The sequence below is a fragment of the Trichomycterus rosablanca genome, chromosome 20 (assembly GCF_030014385.1).
Source record: "Trichomycterus rosablanca isolate fTriRos1 chromosome 20, fTriRos1.hap1, whole genome shotgun sequence".
Classification (NCBI taxonomy): Eukaryota; Metazoa; Chordata; class Actinopteri; order Siluriformes; family Trichomycteridae; genus Trichomycterus; species Trichomycterus rosablanca.
In genome coordinates, this window is record NC_086007.1 from 3262472 (window position 1) to 3284659 (window position 22188).

General features: G+C 39.1%; 4 protein-coding genes across 4 annotated transcripts; all 4 read left to right on the plus strand.

Moving 5' to 3' along the window:
* Positions 1–3889: 3889 nt before the first annotated feature.
* Positions 3890–4849, plus strand: LOC134334829 (olfactory receptor 52N4-like). Its single transcript, XM_063017299.1, has one exon. It carries the CDS (start codon positions 3890–3892, stop codon positions 4847–4849), a length of 960 nt encoding a protein of 319 aa, XP_062873369.1.
* Positions 4850–13847: 8998 nt separating this feature from the next.
* On the plus strand, positions 13848–14798 carry LOC134334830 (olfactory receptor 52N4-like). The gene has a single exon (XM_063017301.1). It carries the CDS (start codon positions 13848–13850, stop codon positions 14796–14798), a length of 951 nt encoding a protein of 316 aa, XP_062873371.1.
* A 1284-nt stretch (positions 14799–16082) lies between these two features.
* LOC134334831 (olfactory receptor 51I1-like) lies at positions 16083–17033 on the plus strand. The gene has a single exon (XM_063017302.1). It carries the CDS (start codon positions 16083–16085, stop codon positions 17031–17033), a length of 951 nt encoding a protein of 316 aa, XP_062873372.1.
* A 1798-nt stretch (positions 17034–18831) lies between these two features.
* LOC134334832 (olfactory receptor 51I1-like) lies at positions 18832–19782 on the plus strand. Its single transcript, XM_063017303.1, has one exon. It carries the CDS (start codon positions 18832–18834, stop codon positions 19780–19782), a length of 951 nt encoding a protein of 316 aa, XP_062873373.1.
* The last annotated feature ends 2406 nt before the right edge of the window (positions 19783–22188 follow it).

Sequence of the window (22188 nt, forward strand, 5' to 3'; positions counted from 1 at the left end):
CTACAAAGCTGATCCTCGCTTTCATAAAGGTACACCACCATAAATAAATTATTTAAAAAATGTGCAGTACATTCCCAGCTGACTTGAATTAATAGACCCATCATATATGCAATTTTTCATAATCTTGCTTTGCAAAATGGATCTTCTGAATATAAATTAAAAAAAACAACACAGCGATACCTGAAGTCAGCCCCACAGGTCAGAGCTTAAAAAAGCATCTAGAGTACATAGTAGGTAGGATGTTTTGGAGACAAAGTAAGGGAGGCCAGACTGGTTTGGGTATGTGCAGAAGGATTAGAGTTCTATTAGATGAAGGGTCCGGATGATGGAGCCGCCAGGCAGGAGGAGGATAGGTAGGCCAAAAAAGTGACAAACAAGGACATTCACAACAGGGCAGAACAGAGATGAATGGTATGCTGTGGCGACCCCTAACAGAAGCCGCCAGTCCATTTTTATTTTATAATAAAATAAGAAATTTATTGGAAGCTCCAGGATCTGAGAAAAACCTGTTTGATTGTATTCGGTTACTCTGGGTACTTTAAATTACTCTGTCTTTACATTTACCACATTTAGCACACACAGATTTTACACAGGTCTGCCATGCAATCTCTGTTGGGCCCTTGAGCAAGGCCTTTAAACCTTTCAGCTCCAAGGATGTCATACAATCTGCAACCTGCACTCTGACCCCAGCTTCCAAACAAGCTGGGATTCTCTGAGAAAAAGGAATTGTATTGTACATGTATATCTGTATATATGACAAATAAATGCAGTCTATTTCTTCTCTAAATTGTAATATTGGGTCTGTGTCAAATTCTAATGGACTGCCTTGCCTGGGCAGATGCCTAAATAGAGAGGATTTTATGAAGAGAGAGGAGGACGTTGAACTTTAGAAAGTATATTATTGAATTGCTCTAGCTAGACAGCAATGTTCTGTCCCTGCTTGATTACTTACTGCTTGATGTGCTGCTTCTGTCCACCATATTCATTTATTTATTTGTGCAAAAAGTTGTGTCGCACTGAATGCTGCGATTGCCATCTTAGTAGGAGCATTTTAAGGTATCTAAGAATTGAGACAGGCTTCTTCTCAGGAGCGTGTAGGATGACATAAAATGCCGTCTCTGTAGAGAGCTCACTAAGTATTGAGACAGACCCACAGAGTATGTAATTCACCTGCTATTCAGAAGTAAAGAAACATTTAAAAGCCTTACATAAACATTTGCTTGCCTTGCCTAATTTAGTCACCCATGGCAGACGTCCCCTGGGTGGTTATAAAGTCAACTACAAGGTGCAACCATAATCATGAGGGAATGGACATTGGATAAAGGCCTTCAAGCAGGTGTCTAGGCATTTGTTATAAGCACTCAGAGAATGTTTCTACAAAGCTGATCCTCGCTTTCATAAAGGTACACCACCATAAATAAATTATTTAAAAAATGTGCAGTACATTCCCAGCTGACTTGAATTAATAGACCCATCATATATGCAATTTTTCATAATCTTGCTTTGCAAAATGGATCTTCTGAATATAAATTAAAAAAAACAACACAGCGATACCTGAAGTCAGCCCCACAGGTCAGAGCTAAAAAAAGCATCTAGAGTACATAGTAGGTAGGATGTTTTGGAGACAAAGTAAGGGAGGCCAGACTGGTTTGGGTATGTGCAGAAGGATTAGAGTTCTATTAGATGAAGGGTCCGGATGATGGAGCCGCCAGGCAGGAGGAGGATAGGTAGGCCAAAAAAGTGACAAACAAGGACATTCACAACAGGGCAGAACAGAGATGAATGGTATGCTGTGGCGACCCCTAACAGAAGCCGCCAGTCCATTTTTATTTTATAATAAAATAAGAAATTTATTGGAAGCTCCAGGATCTGAGAAAAACCTGTTTGATTGTATTCGGTTACTCTGGGTACTTTAAATTACTCTGTCTTTACATTTACAGCATTTAGCACACACTTTAATCCAAAGCAACATACAGTTATAATTAAATACAATTTGAGCAAATGAGGGTAAAGGACCTTGCTCAGGGGGCGGTGTGGCTTAAACCGGCAGCCTTCTGATTGCTAGTCCAGTACCTTACAACACTGCTAGCAACTCTTTTGTCTGGACAATTGCTCCTGGGTGTGAGTAAATAAATGAGAAAGTTTAAAATGTCATCAGATGGACTGGCACCTTCAGGGTTCATTTGTGCCTACAATCCAATTGTGCTAATATTCTCAGGTGATGTGTGCGTCACTTTTTTGGTCTACAGAGAACATTCACTACATGTATATTATGCACCAAATCGTATTCTTCTGTCCACACAACAGGAAGATCTGTGACTTTTAGAAGGTAAGACTAAGTGAAGTAAATGAGGGATTATAAATTATTATATCAATACTGGAAATTAATAAGTGTTACATTTATTTCTTTCAGGTTTTGGATGGAGACACAGGTCACAAATAATACATTTAGTTTCAGCCTTCAAATTGGCAGATTTGATGTGCCATTCATTACTTCTTTTAGTCACTGTGAATACCGAGTTATGTCCTTCGGGCTGATGAATGCATCAGTGTTTTAAAGGTTCATAAACAAGGTATTTCTTGAGGCTCCACATTTGTGGCTACGCATTTGTCAATCTGGATGACATCCACCAACATAAATGATATACAGCCACACCAACAATACAATAGAATGTCACTAGTGGCCTAGTCTAAGCCCAGACTTAAACTCCTCTTCGATATGACCCTTTAGGATGATCAGTGATGGTTGATGGATACATGTAGAAAAGGGGTGGGCTGGCAGTCCAAATCTTGCTGGTGAGCCATGCATTTATGCCTGTCCCTCACTCTCCCCAAAACAAGAGGCATTTGATAAGTTAATAAAAAATAATATTAAAAAATAATAAGCATACTTATGTGCATTGTGTTCAGTTATACACACACTTAAATATTTTGGTAATCCCATACAAACATACATTACTATTTCACTTTGCTATATTAGTTTAAAAAAAAAGGCAGTAATAAAAAAAAAATACAATAAAACAATAAAAAGGCAGTTGCAAAAAAAACTATTAAAAAGCTATTAAAAATACAAGATATTTAATGTTTTAACTGATCAACGTATTTGTGTTTTATGTATGGACAAAAGTACTGACCTCACCCCCACTGACAAGCTTTGAAATAAACTGGAACATCAGTTCAGACTTTCCTGACCAACATCAGTGCCCAGCCATACAAATGCTCTTTTGACTGAATGGGCACAAATTCCCACAGACATACTTCAAAGTCTGTGAGAAGCCTTTCTTAAAAAAATGGCTGCTGTTATAGCTATAAAATTACATAGAGGTCACAGCTTCTTAATAAAGTTTGTCCAACAAGCTCATGGTCAGGTGTCCAGTTACTTTTGGCCATATAGTGTATAAACAGTTGCTGGCTGCAACAAAAGAAAAAAACACTGTGTTGCATAGCATATCCATAGCAAATGTTATTTGGAAATTAAGAGCTCTAATTGTTGTAGTTGTGGAGGTGATTTTTGTGCTGATACTAACTGTGTGACCATGTTTATCAAACTGCTCTAGATTATTTTTAATGCACATAATCATACTGGTGCAGAAGCATGGTTAAGGTAAACTGATGACGTCTAAGTCACCTGTGCTGCCCCTAGAGAAAAAGCATGTAGATAAATGTAATAAATAGTCCCTTCCTCTACTAACAAATCTAGAATATGTTTTGACATTAATGACCTACGGTTGACATTGAAGGTAAGCATAAAATACTTTGAGTGTATGAAAGTCTTAGAATAATTTTGATGTGCAAATATGATTGGTATTATAAGGCAGTGATTATTTAAAACACCTTTATACTGTAACAGCAATAATTGTGTTCTGTTTATTTCTCCTACAGGTTTTAAATGGCTGCACAAGTTTCAAACAGCACATTTAGTTTCAATCTTCAAATTGCCAGATTTGATCTTCCACCACAAGCTGTTTATCCTGTCGTTATTACTGGAACTCTGATCTATTTGTTTTCAGTGTTGGGTAACGTGACAATCCTGGCTCTGATTGTGACCCAGCCAAAACTTCATAAGCCGATGTTTTACATTATGTTCAGTCTCCCTCTGGCAGACCTTGTTGGAATAACTGTTTGTCTTCCCAGAATTCTTGTGGATATTGTAACACAAGAAAACACAGTGTTTTACCCGACATGTGTCCTACAGGCTTTTTTAATTCACTTTTACGGAGGCGGTGTAGTTTTTGTCCTGGCAGCCATGTCAATTGATCGCTATGTAGCAATATGCCACCCACTCAGATATCACTCTATAATGAATTCTTGGACAGTCTGTGGTATCATAGCTGTAGCCTGGGGGGTCGATTTTATCCTGATCGGTGTGTTGTTTATACTTCAAAGCTTATTTCCAAAATGCAAAACATTTATTGCCACTGTATACTGTAATAATACCTCTTTGCTTAAACTAGCATGCGGAGGTGACTTTACTGTAAACAATGTTTATGGATTGGCTATAACTGCATTTTTTCATGGTGTTAGTTTGGCTATTCAATTATTATGCTATACACTCATTCTTAAAGCCTGCTTCTCGCACACGACTGCAGATGCTAGAAGTAAAGCTCTGAACACATGTTTAGCACAGTTAATTACCTTTGTTCTGTATGAATTTATTTCGTTGTTTACTATAGTATCATACCGCTTTGATAGTATACCACCCACTGTACAGAAAGTTATTGGTTTGCTAATTTTTACAGTTCTACCTGTCATAAATCCGATTATATTTGGAATGAAAACAAAAGACATACGAAATACATTTCTTATGGTTTTGAAAAAAACTAAAGGTAACCTCGTAAGTGTGGCATGAGTGATGTATTCACTATAATTTCTTTTATTTCATTTAATTATAATTTATTTATTAATTGCTTGGTTCTGGTTGTGATAAGGTAGGTTCTGGCACCACCTACAAACACTGGGTGCAGGGCAGAAATACACCTTTAAACACATTGGCACAATTTAGGAAAAAATAAGCATGTCAAATAACAGGCAATACAGGCAAAGATCAAACCTGTGTCAGGGCCCATGTTACCTTGTGGCTCCTTTTTTTAACAATTGCACCACTGTGCTTCCTTTTTTCATGTGTCACTGATCATTTCTTTAAAAAATACATAAAGGAAATTTAAATGTTCCTGATTCTGCCTGTTGCCTGTTTGCAGGCAGTGTTGAATCTACAGCTGGTCCTGTGGAACTGGGTTTGGCATAATTGAGTGAGTGAGTTTGATGATGCATTGGGACGTTGTAGCCTAGTGGTTAAGGTACTGAACTAGTCATCAGAAGGTTGCTGGTTCTAGCCCCACCACTGCCATGTTGCTGCTGTTGGGCCCTTGAGCAAGGCCCTTAACCCTCAATTGCTTAGACAGTATACTGTCACAGTACTGTAAGTTGCTTTGGATAAAAGCGTCTCCTAAATGCTGAAAATGTAAATGCATTGACACCCTGTTCAGCATGTATTCCTGCCCTGTGCCCAGTGTTTCCATGAATAAATAAATGAATATAATGTTATGCTATAATTTAATACTGTCACAAGTAGGTGTTACAACTTGTATAAAACAAATATATTTTATAAGTTCATTATATACATTAATTCATTTATTTTTGTCCTTGCAAATGTCATATACATGTAATTATTTTGTGTATATTTTAAGGCTTTTTTGTATTGTATTATGTATTGGATGATCTCTTAGCATTTAAATATATAAATGACATATTAGAATTGACTGAAAGTCTGACCATGTCACACTTTCCTAAGACGGGAGGTCTATTATACATTAACCTGCCATACATGTACATTTTTATATTAATGGTACAGTCCTAAAACATCACTGATTTTGCAACTGTTCTTTGTGACTAAATGATTGAAACACATGTTTCACAAAAGTGAACACAGAACATTGTTATTTTACAGATTAACTGTGTTAATTATGGTCTTTGTATATTTATTGTCACATGCATGACTTATCTATTCATTTATTTATGTATTTATTTATTTTCTAAAAACAAATATGCTGGCTCAAACACATACAGCAACTAAGATTAATAATTTGCTATGTAGAAAGTCAGCGACCCCTATTATTATATTATTATATTATATTATATTTTTTTTTTGTTTGTTTGTTTTTTAAACGGAATTTGGCACCATGATTTCATACAATTTTAAATAGTGCAGTCAAGTTAACCATATTTACACAGGCACAAATCTCCAGCTATATGCCATGCCACAACATTAGATTACATTAAAATAATTATATAATCATATTTCACAGATGCTGTTGTAAAAAGGGATTATGCAATAATACAAAAGTAAAGGCTCAATGGCCCAAAAGTGGCAACCTGACAAATGTAGGCCTTTCACAACCTTTCAGCATTAGTAGTACAGCATCATATAAAATGTACTATCATTATGTTATGTACGTTTCTGAACGTATATTTTTAACAGATTTTCAGAAAACCCAGAAGAAACGTATAAAAGAGACATCTATTTCAAGTGTATGTAAAGTTTTGACTTTAACAGTAAATATATACAGTGGGGCCAAAAAGTATTTAGTCAGCCACTGATTGTGCAAGTTCTCCTACTTAGAAAGATGAGAGAGGTCTGTAATTTTCATCATAGGTACACTTCAACTATGAGAGACAGGATTTTTAAAGAATTTATTTGTAAATTATGGTGGAAAATAAGCATTTGGTCAATAACAAACAAGCAAGATTTCTGGCTCTCACAGACCTGTAACTTCTTCTTTAAGAAGCTCTTCTGTCCTCCACTCGTTGCCTGTATTAATGGCACCTGTTTGACCTCGTTATCTGTATAAAAGACACCTGTCCACAGCCTCAAACAGTCAGACTCCAAACTCAACCATGGCCAAGACCAAATAGCTGTTGAAGGACACCAGAAAGAAAATTGTAGACCTGCACCAGGCTGGGAAGAGTGAATGTACAATAGGCAAGCAGGTTGGTGTGAATAAATCAAATGTTGGAGCAATTGTAAGAAAATGGAAGACATACAACACCATTGATAATCTCCCTCGATCTGGGGCCCCACGCAAGATCTCATCCCGTGGGGTCAGAACGGTGAGCAAAAATCCCAGAACTACACGGTGGGACCTGATGAATGACCTGCAGAGAGCTGGGACCAAAGTAACAAAGGCTACCATAAGTAACACACTACGCCGAGATTGATCAAATCCTGCAGTGCAAGGCGTGTCCCCCTGCTTAAGCCAGTACATGTCCAGGCCCGTCTGAAGTTTGCCAGAGAGCATATGGATGATCCAGAAGAGGATTGAGAGAATATCATGTGGTCAGATGAAACCAAAATGGAACTTTTTGGTAAAAACTCAACTCGTGGTGTTTGGAGGAAGAAGAATGCTGAGTTGCATCCCAAGAACACCATACCTACTGTGAAGCATGGGGGTGGAAACATCATGCTTTGGGGCTGTTTTTCTGCAAAGGGGACAGGACGACTGATCCATGTTAAGGTAAGAATGAACGGGACCATGTATTGTGAGATTTTAAGCCAAAACCTCCTTCCATCAGTGAGAGCATTGAAGATGAAACGTGGCTGGGTCTTCCAGCATGACAATGGTCCCAAACACACCGCTCGGGCAATGAAGGAGTGGCTCCGTAAAAAGCATTTCAAGGTCCTGTCCGTGTTGCCCAGCGACAGCCCCAAAACATCACTGCTCTAGAGGACATCTGCATGGAGGAATGGGCCAAAATACCAGCTACTGTGTGTGCAAACCTGGTGAAGATGTTATGAGTAGCGGAGAGGAAGGACCCAAGACGCGGAGGTAAGAGAAAATAAAGGTTTTTTATTTAATAAATGAAAACAGACCAAGCAATAACATAAAACAATTCGGGGACCCCGAACGCTGCCAAAGACTCTGGCTCTGGAAAAAAACAGAAACAAAAACCGGAAACAACCGGAAGCGAGGCTGCAGAGAGTAATAGCGCCGGCGCTAAAACGAGGCACCGCGCTCAGCCGAGCTCGGGGAAATACCCACGAGGCAAAAAACAAAACAGAGTTCAGAAAAAGGCTCGACGGTGCTGTCACCAGTGCGGGGCTGGGAAGTGACCGTATAATATAACTAGTTCGCAATAAAGTAGCGAACCCCGGACGCGAACCCTGGTCGCTCCGATGGGGGCGCGGCTCACAAGGGAAGCGCCAGTAGCGCTACAAAGATCCCCGAGCTGGTAAGCGCTATAATGCACGGGGAAGAGAATACCCCAGCGTTAGCTTTAGCCGAAAGCTAGACGGCAAGAGCCGGAAAGGAAAATCCAGCACTAGGACTGCACCCAGTCGCACCAGCCAATCTACCAAAACTGATCTAGTACCTCGGGCCTCCTGACCCTACTCCTCCAACCGCCTACGGCACCTGGAGGTACCCACTAGACTAAAGGAAAGAAAAGCGGCTGGAGCGATGCAGCCAAACGCCGGCATGAGAACAAAAGGTGCGACGCCGGCACACTGGCGACGCCCACTTATATAGTAAGCGCGCAGGTGCCGGTCGTAAGCCCTAATCAGCGGGCTTCCTATATGAAGCCACGCTGCTCTTTGTTCTGTAATGTCTGCGACGCCGAGGACAGGTGGTAAGTCCATCAGACGCCGCAGACCCCCTAACAGGAACCCCCCCCTCTAGGGACAGCTCCCGAGGTCCCAAGACCCGCAGACCGGTTCCTTCGGAACTCTCGGATCAGTTCGGGGTCCAGGATCTGACGAGCCGGTACCCACGAACGCTCCTCGGGGCCGTAACCTTCCCAATCCACCAGGTATTGGGTGCTGCCCTGCACTCTCCTGCTATCCAGGAGGTGGCGAACCGTAAATGCAGGGGCACCCTGGATGATACAAGGGGCGGGAGGTTGTGTGGGGGGTAAAGCTCCCCCGCACGCGAACGGGCAAAGTTGGGAGACGTGGAAGGTTGGATGCGCCTTCATCCTGGGAGGCAGCTCCAACCTATATGTCACCGGGTTGATCCGTCTGACTACCTTGAACGGACCAACGTACCTCGGTGCCAGCTTGTGAGTGGTACCTTTGACGGGGAGATCCCTCGTCGATACGAGGACACGTTGGCCCGGCCGGAACGTCAGAGCCGGCTGTCGCCTGCGGTCGGCATTGCGCTTCATGGAGCGCTGAGAGGCCAAAAGGGCCTGTCTTGCCTTTCGCCAGGCGACACGGCAGCGATGGACATGTTGCTACACAGACGGCACCGCAACCTCTTGTTCCTGATCAGGAAACAGTGGAGGGGGATAGCCGTACTGTGCCTCAAAAGGTGACATACCCAATGCGGCATGGTGCAGGGTATTGTGGGCAAATTCAGCCCACAATAATTTATCCGCCCAGGTGGCTGGATTCCCTGCGGTAAGGCACCGAAGCATCTTGCCTAGGTCTTGGATAACCCACTCCGATTGCCCGTTGGACTCGGGGTGATAACCCGAGGATAAGCTGGCCGTCGCGCCCAGGAGTTGGCAAAAGGCTCGCCAGCACTGGCTGATGAACTGCGGGCCCCGATCCGACACAATGTCGGACGGAACCCCATGTGCTCTCACCACATGTTGCAGAACAGCCTGTGCTGTGGCCATCGCGGACGGGAGCTTGGGCATCGGGACGAAGAGGCAAGATTTAGTGAACCGGTCAACGATCACCAGCACCACCGTAAATCCCCTGGATTTTGGCAACCCTGTGACAAAGTCCAGAGCCAGAAGGTACTGGTAATGGATGGAGGAGTCCACGCGGACGCTCTCTTGTGTTCTTGTTAGTAGCACAGACAGCGCAGGTTCGGACTAGGTCCTTGACCTGCCCCTCCATCCCTGGCCACCAGAATTTTCGGTGCAGTAACACCAGGGTCTTAGAGACTCCTGGATGTGCCACAAATGGGGATGCGTGAGCCCATTCAAACACCTGACGGCAGACTGTTGATGGAACAGACAGCCGGTCAGGTGGTCCTCCACCTGGGTCTGGGTCAACTACATGCACGTCCCGAACTGTCTTAAATATGCCCCACGTAACTGGGGCTGCAATCTGGCTCGGGGGGATAATAGGACCGGGCTCACCCACTGGTCTGGTCGAATCCCACTGCCTGGAAAGAGCATCAGGCTTGGTGTTCTTCGACCCTGGCCTATAGGACAGGGTAAAGTGGAACCGACCAAAGAAAAGAGACCAGCGGGCCTGGCGAGAGTTCATCCGCTTCGCCTGCTGGATAAACGACAGATTCTTATGGTCTGTCCAAACAAGGAAGGGATGTTTCGCCCCCTCGAGCCAGTGTCGCCATTCATCAAGTGCCAACTTGATGGCAAAAAGTTCCTTGTCACCAACGGGGTAGTTGCGTTCGGCAGGGGTCAGCCGGTGGGAAAAGAAAGCACAAGGGTGGAGCTTCTTTTCCAGGCCCACTCTCTGGGACAAGATTGCCCCTACTCTGACATCTGAGGCGTCCACTTCAACTATGAAGGGCTCCTCGGGATCGGGCAACTGCAACACTGGGGCGGTTGTCAAGAGAGTTCTAAGCCTATCAAAGGCTTGTTGAGCTTGCACCGACCATGTGAACGGACCCTTCCCCGTTAGTGCCGTCAAGGGGGTGGCGACCGTGCTAAAGTCCCGGATGAATCGCCTAAAAAAGTTTGCAAAGCCCAGAAATCTTTGCACCTGGCGAACGGAACTAGGAGTTGGCCAATCCTCCACTGCTTTTATTTTAGCCGGATCCATCTGCAGAGCACCTTGGGAAATTATGAACACCAAAAAGGAGACTGATGGGGTGTGGAAGACGGACTTCTCCAGCTTGACGAATAGGTGGTGATCGAGCAGAAGCTGGAGAACCCGACGGACGTGCCTGACATGTTCCTCGATGGATCGGCTAAAAATTAGGATATCGTCTAAGTAAACATAGACGTATCTGTCAAGGGCCTCCCGCAAGGCCTCATTGATAAAGCGTTGGAAGACCGCGGGGGCATTCATTAACCCAAAGGGCATCACCAGGTATTCATAGTGTCCCGTGGGCGTAATGAACGCAGTCTTCCATTCATCCCCTCGCCGGATACTGTTCTGTAATGTTTGCGACGCCGAGGACAGGTGGTAAGTCCGTCAGACGCCGCAGACCCCCTAACAGAAGACTTACTTGAGACGTTTGACCTCTGTCATTGCCAACAAAGGTTATGTTACAAAGTATTGAGTTGAACTTTTGTTATTGACCAAATACTTATTTTCCACCATAATTTACAAATAAATTCTTTAAAAATCCTACAATGATTTCCTGCATTTTTTTTTTCTCATTTTGTCTCTCATAGTTGAAGTGTACCTATGATGAAAATTACAAAGCTCTCTCATCTTTCTAAGTAGGAGAACCTGCACAATCAGTGGCTGACTAAATACTTTTTGGCCCCAATATATATATATATATATATATATATATATATATATATATATATATATATATATACATATATATATAGACCCTTTAGTGTGATATAAATATTTATATTTATATATATAAATATATATTTTTCAAATATTTCAAATATTTATGTACCTACTGTATTCTATGTAAGATTAAAAACATATGTAATTAATGCTACTTGGTGGGCATTAAATGAGCATGAGAAATGTATATGTGTATTTTTAAAGATTCAACTAAAAATCATGTCCAGAATAATTTAGATGTTATATAATAATGTTGTAGCACTGTCACCTTACAGCATAAGGTCCTGGGTTCGATTTTCAGATGGAAAGGTCCGGGTCCTCTCTGTGTGGAGTAGGCATGTTCTCCCCGAGTCTGTGTGGGTTTCCTCTGGGAGCAAATGTGGTGAATTGGAGATACAAAATTGTCTGTGACTACCTGTCCTGTTATGAATGTAACTTAAGTGTGTGAAACATGACGTTAAAATTCTAATATAATAATACAATTATGTTACAAAAGAAAGCACTTTATCTAATCCTGTATTTGGACCGTGTTATACAACTGTTAAACAGAACAAAGTCACATTCACATAAATATGGCATGATTGATCTAAACAGCTGTAATGAATTATTATTATTTTTTAAATGTTTTATCCTTAATTTTTAGTGTTGTCACTGTTATTATTGAATTATTATGTCTTATTTTGTCCTTTTACTATAAAGGAACCCTAAATGCATTCCTGCAGTGCTGCAGATGTTTTTGCACATACTCCATATGTTAACATGTTCCATACTAACATTTCAAATAGAATCTGAGGGTTCTGTCTGCCTGAGATTGTATAAAGGTTTATAGTACAAACTGAATATAAGCAGACACTATTTTAATAAAGTAGTGTTTATAATAAATCCTAAGGATGCAACAAAAAGAAGCAGTCTGCCTACACTCATCTTTGAGTCTGTTTGTTATGCCAGTGTGCTGTGTGTTGTGTTTTCATTTGTAATTAATTTGTGCCCTATTTATATTCATTCATTTATTGTATGTTTTACCCCCACTTTATCCTATTCAGGGTCGCTGTGGGTACAATTCACCCGACTTAAGTTAGGAAACACTCTGGACAGGTCGCCACTTTATCACGGGGCAAACACACACACACACACACTTAGGGCAATTTAGTATCTCTAATGAACCTGACTGCATTGTCTTCAGATTGAGGGAAGAAACCAAAGAACATGCAAACTCCACACAGAAAGGACCCGGTCCGCTCAAACATTTGTTTTTTAGCTATTTAGAGGTAAAACTGCTCTGAAGTTTTAACACAAAAGCATCAAATTACTGACTGATGACTGAACTTTCTCCCTCAGGATATTCTGTAGAGAACAGTATTCATGTTTAAATCAATTACAGCGAGTCGTCCAGACCCTGAAGCAGCAAAGCATCCCCACATCAACACACTACCATCACCATCGTTTGACTGTTGATACATTGTGGATTTATGTGGATTTTTTGTGGAAGTCAGATATAACAGGACCTGCTGCTATGCAAGAAAAAAACTGTGCTCCTGCTTTTTTACTGTCTATTTAAACAACACAACCCTCAGATTTTAGGGTGTTGATTCCTAACTAGGGTTTAAGGCACACATGACTGTGGATATTATTACCCAGCAGCTTTTAATTTATGCCAGACCTGTTTGTAATGGTTCTTGGATACTGTCCGACCATCCTGACAAATTGCCTCTCATCATAAGGAGACAGAAAGGACCAGTGTCTCAATGCAATGTTAATAACAGAAGTCCAAGTAGCCATGTATGTGTAAGCACAGTTTAGTCTATATTACACAGCTATAGTCAACAATGGTCACTAATGGGAAACAGGGAGTCCATGCCAACCTAGCAGATTTTGTTATATATTAAGAAAACTCATTTTCACGTAATTTAAAAACTAAAATTGCCTCTAGTATAATATTGCACATTGTTACAAAGAACAAACTTAACTTCAGTGTACTTAATTGGCCCTCACAGCCACTAAATCTAACCATATTTATATAGATTTTGGTTAGTGTTAGTCTAACACTCGAGGCCCACCTCTCTCAGGTTGTTTTGAATTAAAATGTCTAATAAATAATGTGCTAGAATGGGAAGCGTGTGCCAAAGGTTAAACAATGACTGTGTGGTGATGTCACTTGCATGGTCTGTAGAGGATATACAGTGTAGTAGATAAATGTGGCACGAAGCTTCTCTGCTCACCAATGGAATATTTGCCTGGTTTAAGACTTTTAGAAGCTGTGGCTAATATCACATGTAAGCCTGTTTACAGATAAATTCAAATGCTACAATTAAATTATTATGAAGCAAGGATTATTTAATAACAATACAGTTTCATAACAGTGCAGCAATAACTGTTTTCTGGTCATTTTTTCTACAGGTTTTAAATGGATGCAGCACTTTTAAATAACACGTTTAGTTTTAATCTTCGAATTGCAAGATTTGATCTTCCACCACAAGCTGTTTATCCTGTCGTTATTACTGGAACTCTGATGTACTTGTTTTCAGTGTTGGGTAACGTGACAATCCTGGCTCTGATTGTGACCCAGCCGAGACTTCATAAGCCGATGTTTTACATTATGTTCAGTCTCCCTCTGGCAGACCTTGTTGGAATAACTGCTTGTCTTCCCAGAATTCTGGTGGATATTGTAACTCAAACAAACATGGTCTATTACCCAACTTGTGTCATGCAGGGTTTTTTGCTTCATTTTTATGCAACCGGTGTGCTTTTTGTTCTGGCAGCCATGTCAATTGATCGCTACATAGCAATATGCAAGCCACTCAGATATCACTCTATAATGAATCCCAGCACAGTCTGTGGTATCATAGCTCTGGTCTGGGGTGTTGCTGTTGTCCTCATTGTTGTGTTGTTTGCACTTCAGGCCAGACTTACAAAGTGTAAATCATATATTTATAATGTGTTTTGTGATAATGTATCCCTGATTCGACTCTCATGTGGAGATGATTTAACCATAAACAATATCTATTCATTGTTTATAACTGGATTTGTTCAGGGTGTTAGTTTGGCAATCCAGTTATTCTGTTATGCATCAATTCTTAAAGCCTGTATTTCCCGAACACAGACCGATGCCAGAAGTAAAGCTGTAAACACATGCATGGCACAGTTAATTTCATTTTTTCTTTTTGAACTAGTCACTGCCTTTACTGTTGTTTCATACCGATTTGAGAATGTACCACCCAATGCACAGAAAATTAGTGGTATGTTAATTTTTATAATGCTTCCACTTGTTAATCCAATAATATATGGAGTAAAAACAAGGAACATTCGAAACACATTTTTAATTGTGTTAAAAAGACAAAAGATTGCATTTATGTAAGTGTGGCATGACTGGTTGAGCTTGTCAAAATGTAAACTTTAAATTTAAACTTATTAATAAACTTTAAAATTGATGTTAAATGTATTATACAATGTACGTAGTATGTAGAATTTCTTACTCTAAATATTTTCTTTCATGTTTTAGTCTATTAAACATATGTATGCTTTTATAATACGTTAATCAAAAGATTTTAATCATTTGATTATCACACTGATGATTTTAGTGTTTTCTGTAACTGCTTTCCTCTCAAAAGGACATGGAAAGTGTAGTAGTTAGAGATTTTGCACAATTGCTTTAGATCCTCCAAATTAAAGAGCTAATCGTTTCACCACCATCGTTGGACTGTTGATACAATGTTCTTTATGTGAATGTATTATTATATTTTCTTTACGTCAAATGTAACAGGACTTCAGGACCTCCAGACACGAGATTTGAACCTAAGTGCCACATAACATACATGTTAAAACTTTAGTCGAAAGACGTTACTGAGGGCTTTTAGGCCACCATGCAAGAAAGAAAACCTGCTCCTTCTTTTTCTCTGTCTGTGTAAACGGCACAAACTCCAAACTTTATTGTGGTGATTTTTAAGCAGGGTTACTTTCTTGAGTGTAGCCCAAATTCAAAGCACAAGTGACCCAGCAGCTTTTAATTTTTGGCAGACCTGTTTGTGATGGTTCTTGGATAAAGTCCGACCATCCTGACAAATTGCCTCTCATCATGAGGAGAATGTTAGTTTACCTCATGACCTTGGCAAGTAGGACCAATGTGTTAGTTTCATTTTAATGACAGAAGTCCAAGTAGCCATGTATGTGTAAGCACAGATTATTCTATACTACACAGCTATAGTCAACAATGGTCACTAATGGGAAACAGGGAGTCCATGCCAACCTAGCAGATTTTGTTATATATTTAGAAAACTCAGCATAATTTAAGAACTAAAAATTAATAAACCATTAATTGTTTTGAATAAAAATGTCTAATAAATAATGTGCTAGAATGGGAAGCGTGTACCAATGACTGTGTGGTGATGTCACTTGCATGGTCTGTAGAGGATATACAGTGTAGTAGATAAATGTGGCACGAAGCTTCTCTGCTCACCAATGGAATATTTGCCTTGTTTAAGACTTTTTTGAAGCTGTGGCTAATATCACATGTAAGCCTGTTTACAGATTAATTCAAATGCTACAATTAAATTATTATGAAGCAAGGATTTTTTAATAATAATACAGTTTCATAACGGTGCAGCAATAATTGTTTTTTGTTCATTTTTTCTACAGGTTTTAAATGGATGCAGCACTTTTAAATAATACGTTTAGTTTTAACCTTCAAATTGCAAGATTTGATCTTCCACCACAAGCTGTTTATCCTGTCGTTATTACTGGAACTCTGATGTACTTGTTTTCAGTGTTGGGTAACATAACAATCCTGGCTCTGATTGTGACCCAGCCGAGACTTCATAAGCCGATGTTTTACATTATGTTCAGTCTCCCTCTGGCAGACCTTGTTGGAATAACTGCTTGTCTTCCCAGAATTCTGGTGGATATTGTAATTCAAACAAACATGGTCTATTACCCAACTTGTGTCATGCAGGGTTTTTTGCTTCATTTTTCTGTAGCCATTGAGCTTTTTGCCCTCGCAGCCATGTCAGTCGATCGCTATGTAGCAATATGCAAGCCACTCAGATATCACTCTATAATGAATCCCAGCACAGTCTGTGGTATCATAGCTCTGGTCTGGGGTGTTGCTGTTGTCCTCATTGTTGTGTTGTTTGCACTTCAGGCCAGACTTACAAAGTGTAAATCATATATTTATAATGTGTTTTGTGATAATGTTTCCCTGCTTCGACTTTCATGTGGAGATGATTTAACTGTAAACAATATCTATTCATTATTTATAACTGCATTTGCTCAGGGTGTTAGTTTGGCAATCCAGTTATTTTGTTATGCATCAATTCTTAAAGCCTGTATTTCCCGCACACAGGCCGATGCCAGAAGTAAAGCTGTAAACACATGCATGGCACAGTTAATTTCATTTTTTCTTTTTGAACTAGTCACTGCCTTCATGGTTATTTCATACAGATTTGAGAATTTACCACCTAATGCACAGAAAATTAGTGGTATATTAATTTTTATAATGCTTCCACTTATTAATCCAATAATATATGGAATAAAAACAAGTGACATTCGAAATACATTTTTAATTGTGTTACAAAAACAAAAGATTGCATTTATGTAAGTGTGGCATGCCTGGTTTAGCTTGTCAAAATGTAAACTTTAAATTTAATTGTATTATTAAATTTTAAAATTGATGTAAAATGTATTATAAAATGTAGTATGTGGAATTCCTTACTCTTTAAAATCTTTTGATTAACATATTATAGAAGCATACATATGTTTAATAGACTAAAAAATTTAAGAAAATATTTAATCATTTGATTATCACACTGATGATTTTAGTGTTTTCTGTAACTGCTTTCCTCTCAAAAGGACATGGAAAGTGTAGTAGTTAGAGATTTGGCACAATTGCTTTAGATCCTCTAAATTAAAGTGCTAATCGTTTCACCACCATCGTTGGACTGTTGATACAATGTTCTTTATGTGGATTTATTATTATATTTTCTTTATGTCAGATGTAACAGGACTTCACAACATCCAGACACCGAGATTTAAACCTAAGTGTCACATAACATACATGTTAAAGCTTTAGTCGAAAGACGTTACTGAGGGCTTCTAAGCCGTCATGCAAGAAAAAAAAAAAATGTTCTCCTGCTTTTTCTCTGTCTGTGTAAACGGCACAAACTCCAGACTTTAATGTGGTGATTATTAAGCAGGGTTACTTTCTTGAGTGTAGCCCAAATTCAATGAACAAGTGACCCAGCAGCTTTTAATTTTTGGCAGACCTGTTTGTGATGGTTCTTGGATAAAGTCCGACCATCCTGACAAATTGCCTCTCATCATATGAAAACACAGGAAGGACCAGTGTGTCAATTCCATTTTAATGACAGAAGTCCAAGTAGCCATGTATGTGTAAGCACAGATTAGTCTATACTACACAGCTATAGTCAACAATAGTCACTAATGGGAAACAGGGAGTCCATGCCAACCTAGCAGATTTTGTTATATATTTAGAAAACTTAGCATAATTTAAGAACTAAAATTACTTCTAGTGTAATAAATCATATTGTTACAAAGTACAAACTTAACCTGGTACCGGGTGGCACGGTGGCTAAGTGGGAAGCACTGTCGCCTCACAGCAAGAAGGTCCTAGGTTTGATCCCCAGGTGGGGCGGTCCAGGTCCTTTCTGTGTGGAGTTTGCATGTTCTCCCCGTGTCCAAGTGGGTTTCCTCCAGGAGCTCCAGTTTCCTCCCACAGTCCAAAGACATGCAAGTGAGGTGAATTGGAGATACAAAATTGTCATCAACTGAGTTCGATATAAACTTGTGAACTGATAAATCTTGTGTAATGAGTAACTACCGTTTTTGTCATAAATGGATCCAAAGTGTAAAACATGATGTTAAAATCCCAATAAACAAACAAACAAACTTAACCTGGTACCATCCAGATGACAGTGAGAATCTAAACATATTAATTTACATGTTGGTTAGTGTTGGTGTAACGCTCGAGGCCCACCTCTCTCAGATTGCCACTGTTGGGCCCTTAAGCAAGACCTGTAGCCCTCAATTGCTTGGGTTGATTATTCTAAATCATAAATTGTTTTGAATAAAAGTGTCTAATAAATAATGTGCTAGAATGGGAAGCGTGTACCAATGACTGTGTGGTGATGTCACTTGCATGGTCTGTAGAGGATATACATGTAGATAAATGTGGCACGAAGCTTCTCTGCTCACCAATGGAATATTTGCCTTGTTTAAGACTTTTAGAAGCTGTGGCTAATATCACATGTAAACCTGTTTTCAGATTAATTCAAATGCTACAATTAAATTATTATGAAGCAAGGATTATTTAATAACAATACAGTTTCATAACGGTGCAGCAATAACTGTTTTCTGTTCATTTTTTCTACAGGTTTTAAATGGATGCAGCACTTTTAAATAACACGTTTAGTTTTAACCTTCGAATTGCAAGATTTGATGTTCCACCACAAGCTGTTTATCCTGTCGTTATTACTGGAACTCTGATGTACTTGTTTTCAGTGTTGGGTAACATAACAATCCTGGCTCTGATTGTGACCCAGCCGAGACTTCATAAGCCGATGTTTTACATTATGTTCAGTCTCCCTCTGGCAGACCTTGTTGGAATAACTGCTTGTCTTCCCAGAATTCTGGTGGATATTGTAACTCAAACAAACATGGTCTATTACCCAACTTGTGTCATGCAGGGTTTTTTGCTTCATTTGTCTGGAACCAGCGAGCTTTTTGTTCTGGCAGCCATGTCTATTGATCGCTACATAGCAATATGCAAGCCACTCAGATATCACTCTATAATGAATCCCAGCACAGTCTGTGGTATCATAGCTCTGGTCTGGGGTGTTGATGTTGTCCTCATTGTTGTGTTGTTTGCACTTCAGGCCAGACTTACAAAGTGTAAATCATATATTTATAATGTGTTTTGTGATAATGTATCCCTGATTCGACTCTCATGTGGAGATGATTTAACCATAAACAATATTTATTCATTATTTATAACTGGATTTGCTCAGGGTGTTAGTTTGGCAATCCAGTTATTCTGTTATGCATCAATTCTTAAAGCCTGTATTTCCCGAACACAGACCGATGCTAGAAGTAAAGCTGTAAACACATGCATGGCACAGTTAATTTCATTTTTTCTTTTTGAACTAGTCACTGCCTTTACTGTTGTTTCGTACCGATTTGAGAATGTACCACCCAATGCACAGAAAATTAGTGGTATGTTAATTTTTATAATCCTTCCACTTGTTAATCCAATAATATATGGAGTAAAAACAAGGAACATTCGAAACACATTTTTAATTGTGTTAAAAAGACAAAAGATTGCATTTATGTAAGTGTGGCATGACTGGTTGAGCTTGTCAAAATGTAAACTTTAAATTTAAACTTATTAATAAACTTTAAAATTGATGTTAAATGTATTATACAATGTACGTAGTATGTAGAATTTCTTACTCTAAATATTTTCTTTCATTTTTTAGTCTATTAAACATATGTATGCTTTTATAATACGTTAATCAAAAGATTTTAATCATTTGATTATCACACTGATGATTTTAGTGTTTTCTGTAACTGCTTTCCTCTCAAAAGGACATGGAAAGTGTAGTAGTTAGAGATTTGGCACAATTGCTTTAGGTCCTCTAAATTAAAGTGCTAATCGTTTCACCACCATCGTTGGACTGTTGATAGCACAACAGCACAGTTAATTTCATTTTTTCTTTTTGAACTAGTCGCTTCCTTCATGATTATTTCACACAGATTTGAGAATCTACCACCTAATGCACAGAAAATTAGTGGTATATTAATGCCTATAATGCTTCCACTTATTAATCCGATAATATATGGAATGAAAACAAGTGACATTCGAAACACATTTTTAATTGTGTTAAAAAAAAAGCAACAAAAGCAAAAGGTTGGCACGGCTGGTATAGCTTGTCAAAATAGTTAAAAAAAAAAAATTTAAACTTAATAATTGCTGTAAAATGTATTATTCAATATATTAAGTAATATTTTCTTATATTTTTTTCTATTAAACACATAACTATGCATTTATACAATGATAATCAAATGATTTTCTGATGATTTCAGTGTTTTTTGCAACTGTTTTTCTACTTTGGTCAAAAATATCTGACAGGTTTGATGGCAACTAGTGGCTTAAGGTCAAAAAGAAAACCCTGACTGTGATATTATGTCATATTTTTTTACGTACAAATGGATGTGGACTTCAGCCTGTTGGAGACACCATTTTAAAACTATGACCCTGTTGGACACCCCGTTCCCAAACGACAGGCTTATTGGACACCACATTTCCATACTATGACCCTGTTGGACACCCCATTTCAAATCTACAAGCTTATTTGACACCCCATGTTCTCCTCGTTGTGTGGGTTTCCTCCAGGAGCTCCGGTTTCCTTCCACAGTACAGCATGTAAGTGAGGTGAACTGGAGACACTAAATAGTTCATGACTGTGTTTGATATTAAACTTGATCTGATGAATCTTGTGTAAGCAGTAACTACCTGTCCTGTCATGAATGGAACCAAAGTGTAAGACATCACGTTATAATCCTAATAAATGATAATAAATATATTTGACACCGTTTCCAAACTATAGCCTGTTGAGTCTGTTAGACACCCCAATTAAAAACATTACACTTATTGGACACCCTGTATCAAAAACATAGCCATAAATATAAAGTTGCCCGCCCTGTTTACTGTTCTGATACGTTTTGTTTCTTGATTAAACTGACGTCTCGTCTCGGTGGTTGTCTGTGCAGATTTCATCGACAGGTACACGACTCCCAGAATGCCGTGGCACGACATCGCCTCGGTGGTTCATGGGAAAACTGTATGTGTACATTATTGGGTTATTATGTTCTCTAACAGCTGTACGTGTTCTTATCTGGCTACGTGCTTGTCTTTGTTGGACCTGGACCATCTTCATATCATCACATTTCTGCCAAAATCTGGCAAGTCTGGATTCTGTGGTCTGATAAAATGGACATTTACAATAATGGGGTGACACACTGGAGTGGTTCTGAAGCAAATCTCTTAATGAGGGCCTTGAGATGCCCTATTAAACCGTATAGAAATGTAAACTTTAAATTTAATTGTATTATTAAATTTTAAAATTGATGTAAAACGTATTATAAAATGTAGTATGTAGAATTCCTTACTCTTTAAATATTTTCTTTAATTTTTTAGTCTATTAAACATATGTATGTTTCTATAATATGTTAATCAAAAGATTTTAATCATTTGATTATCACACTGATGATTTTAGTGTTTTCTGTAACTGCTTTCCTCTCAAAAGGACATGGAAAGTGTAGTAGTTAGAGATTTTGCACAATTGCTTTAGATCCTCCAAATTAAAGTGCTAATCGTTTCACCACCATCGTTGGACTGTTGATACAATGTTCTTTATGTGGATTTATTATTATATTTTATTTACGTAAGATTTAACAGGACTTCACGACATCCAGACACCGAGATTTAAACCTAAGTGTCACATAACATACACGTTAAAGCTTTAGTCGAAAGACGTTACTGAGGGCTTTTAAGCCGCCATGCCAGAAAAAAACAAATGTTCTCCTGCTTTTTCTCTGTCTGTGTACACGGCACAAACTCCAGACTTTAATGTGGTGATTATTAAGCAGGGTTACTTTCTTGAGTGTAGCCCAAATTCAATGAACAAGTGACCCAGCAGCTTTTAATTTTTGGCAGACCTGTTTGTGATGGTTCTTGG

Excerpts from the sequence above, each read along its gene's own strand:
- LOC134334829 (XM_063017299.1), top strand. The coding sequence starts at position 3,890 with ATGGCTGCACAAGTTTCAAACAGCACATTTAGTTTCAATCTTCAAATT.
- LOC134334830 (XM_063017301.1), top strand. The coding sequence starts at position 13,848 with ATGGATGCAGCACTTTTAAATAACACGTTTAGTTTTAATCTTCGAATT.
- LOC134334831 (XM_063017302.1), top strand. The coding sequence starts at position 16,083 with ATGGATGCAGCACTTTTAAATAATACGTTTAGTTTTAACCTTCAAATT.
- LOC134334832 (XM_063017303.1), top strand. The coding sequence starts at position 18,832 with ATGGATGCAGCACTTTTAAATAACACGTTTAGTTTTAACCTTCGAATT.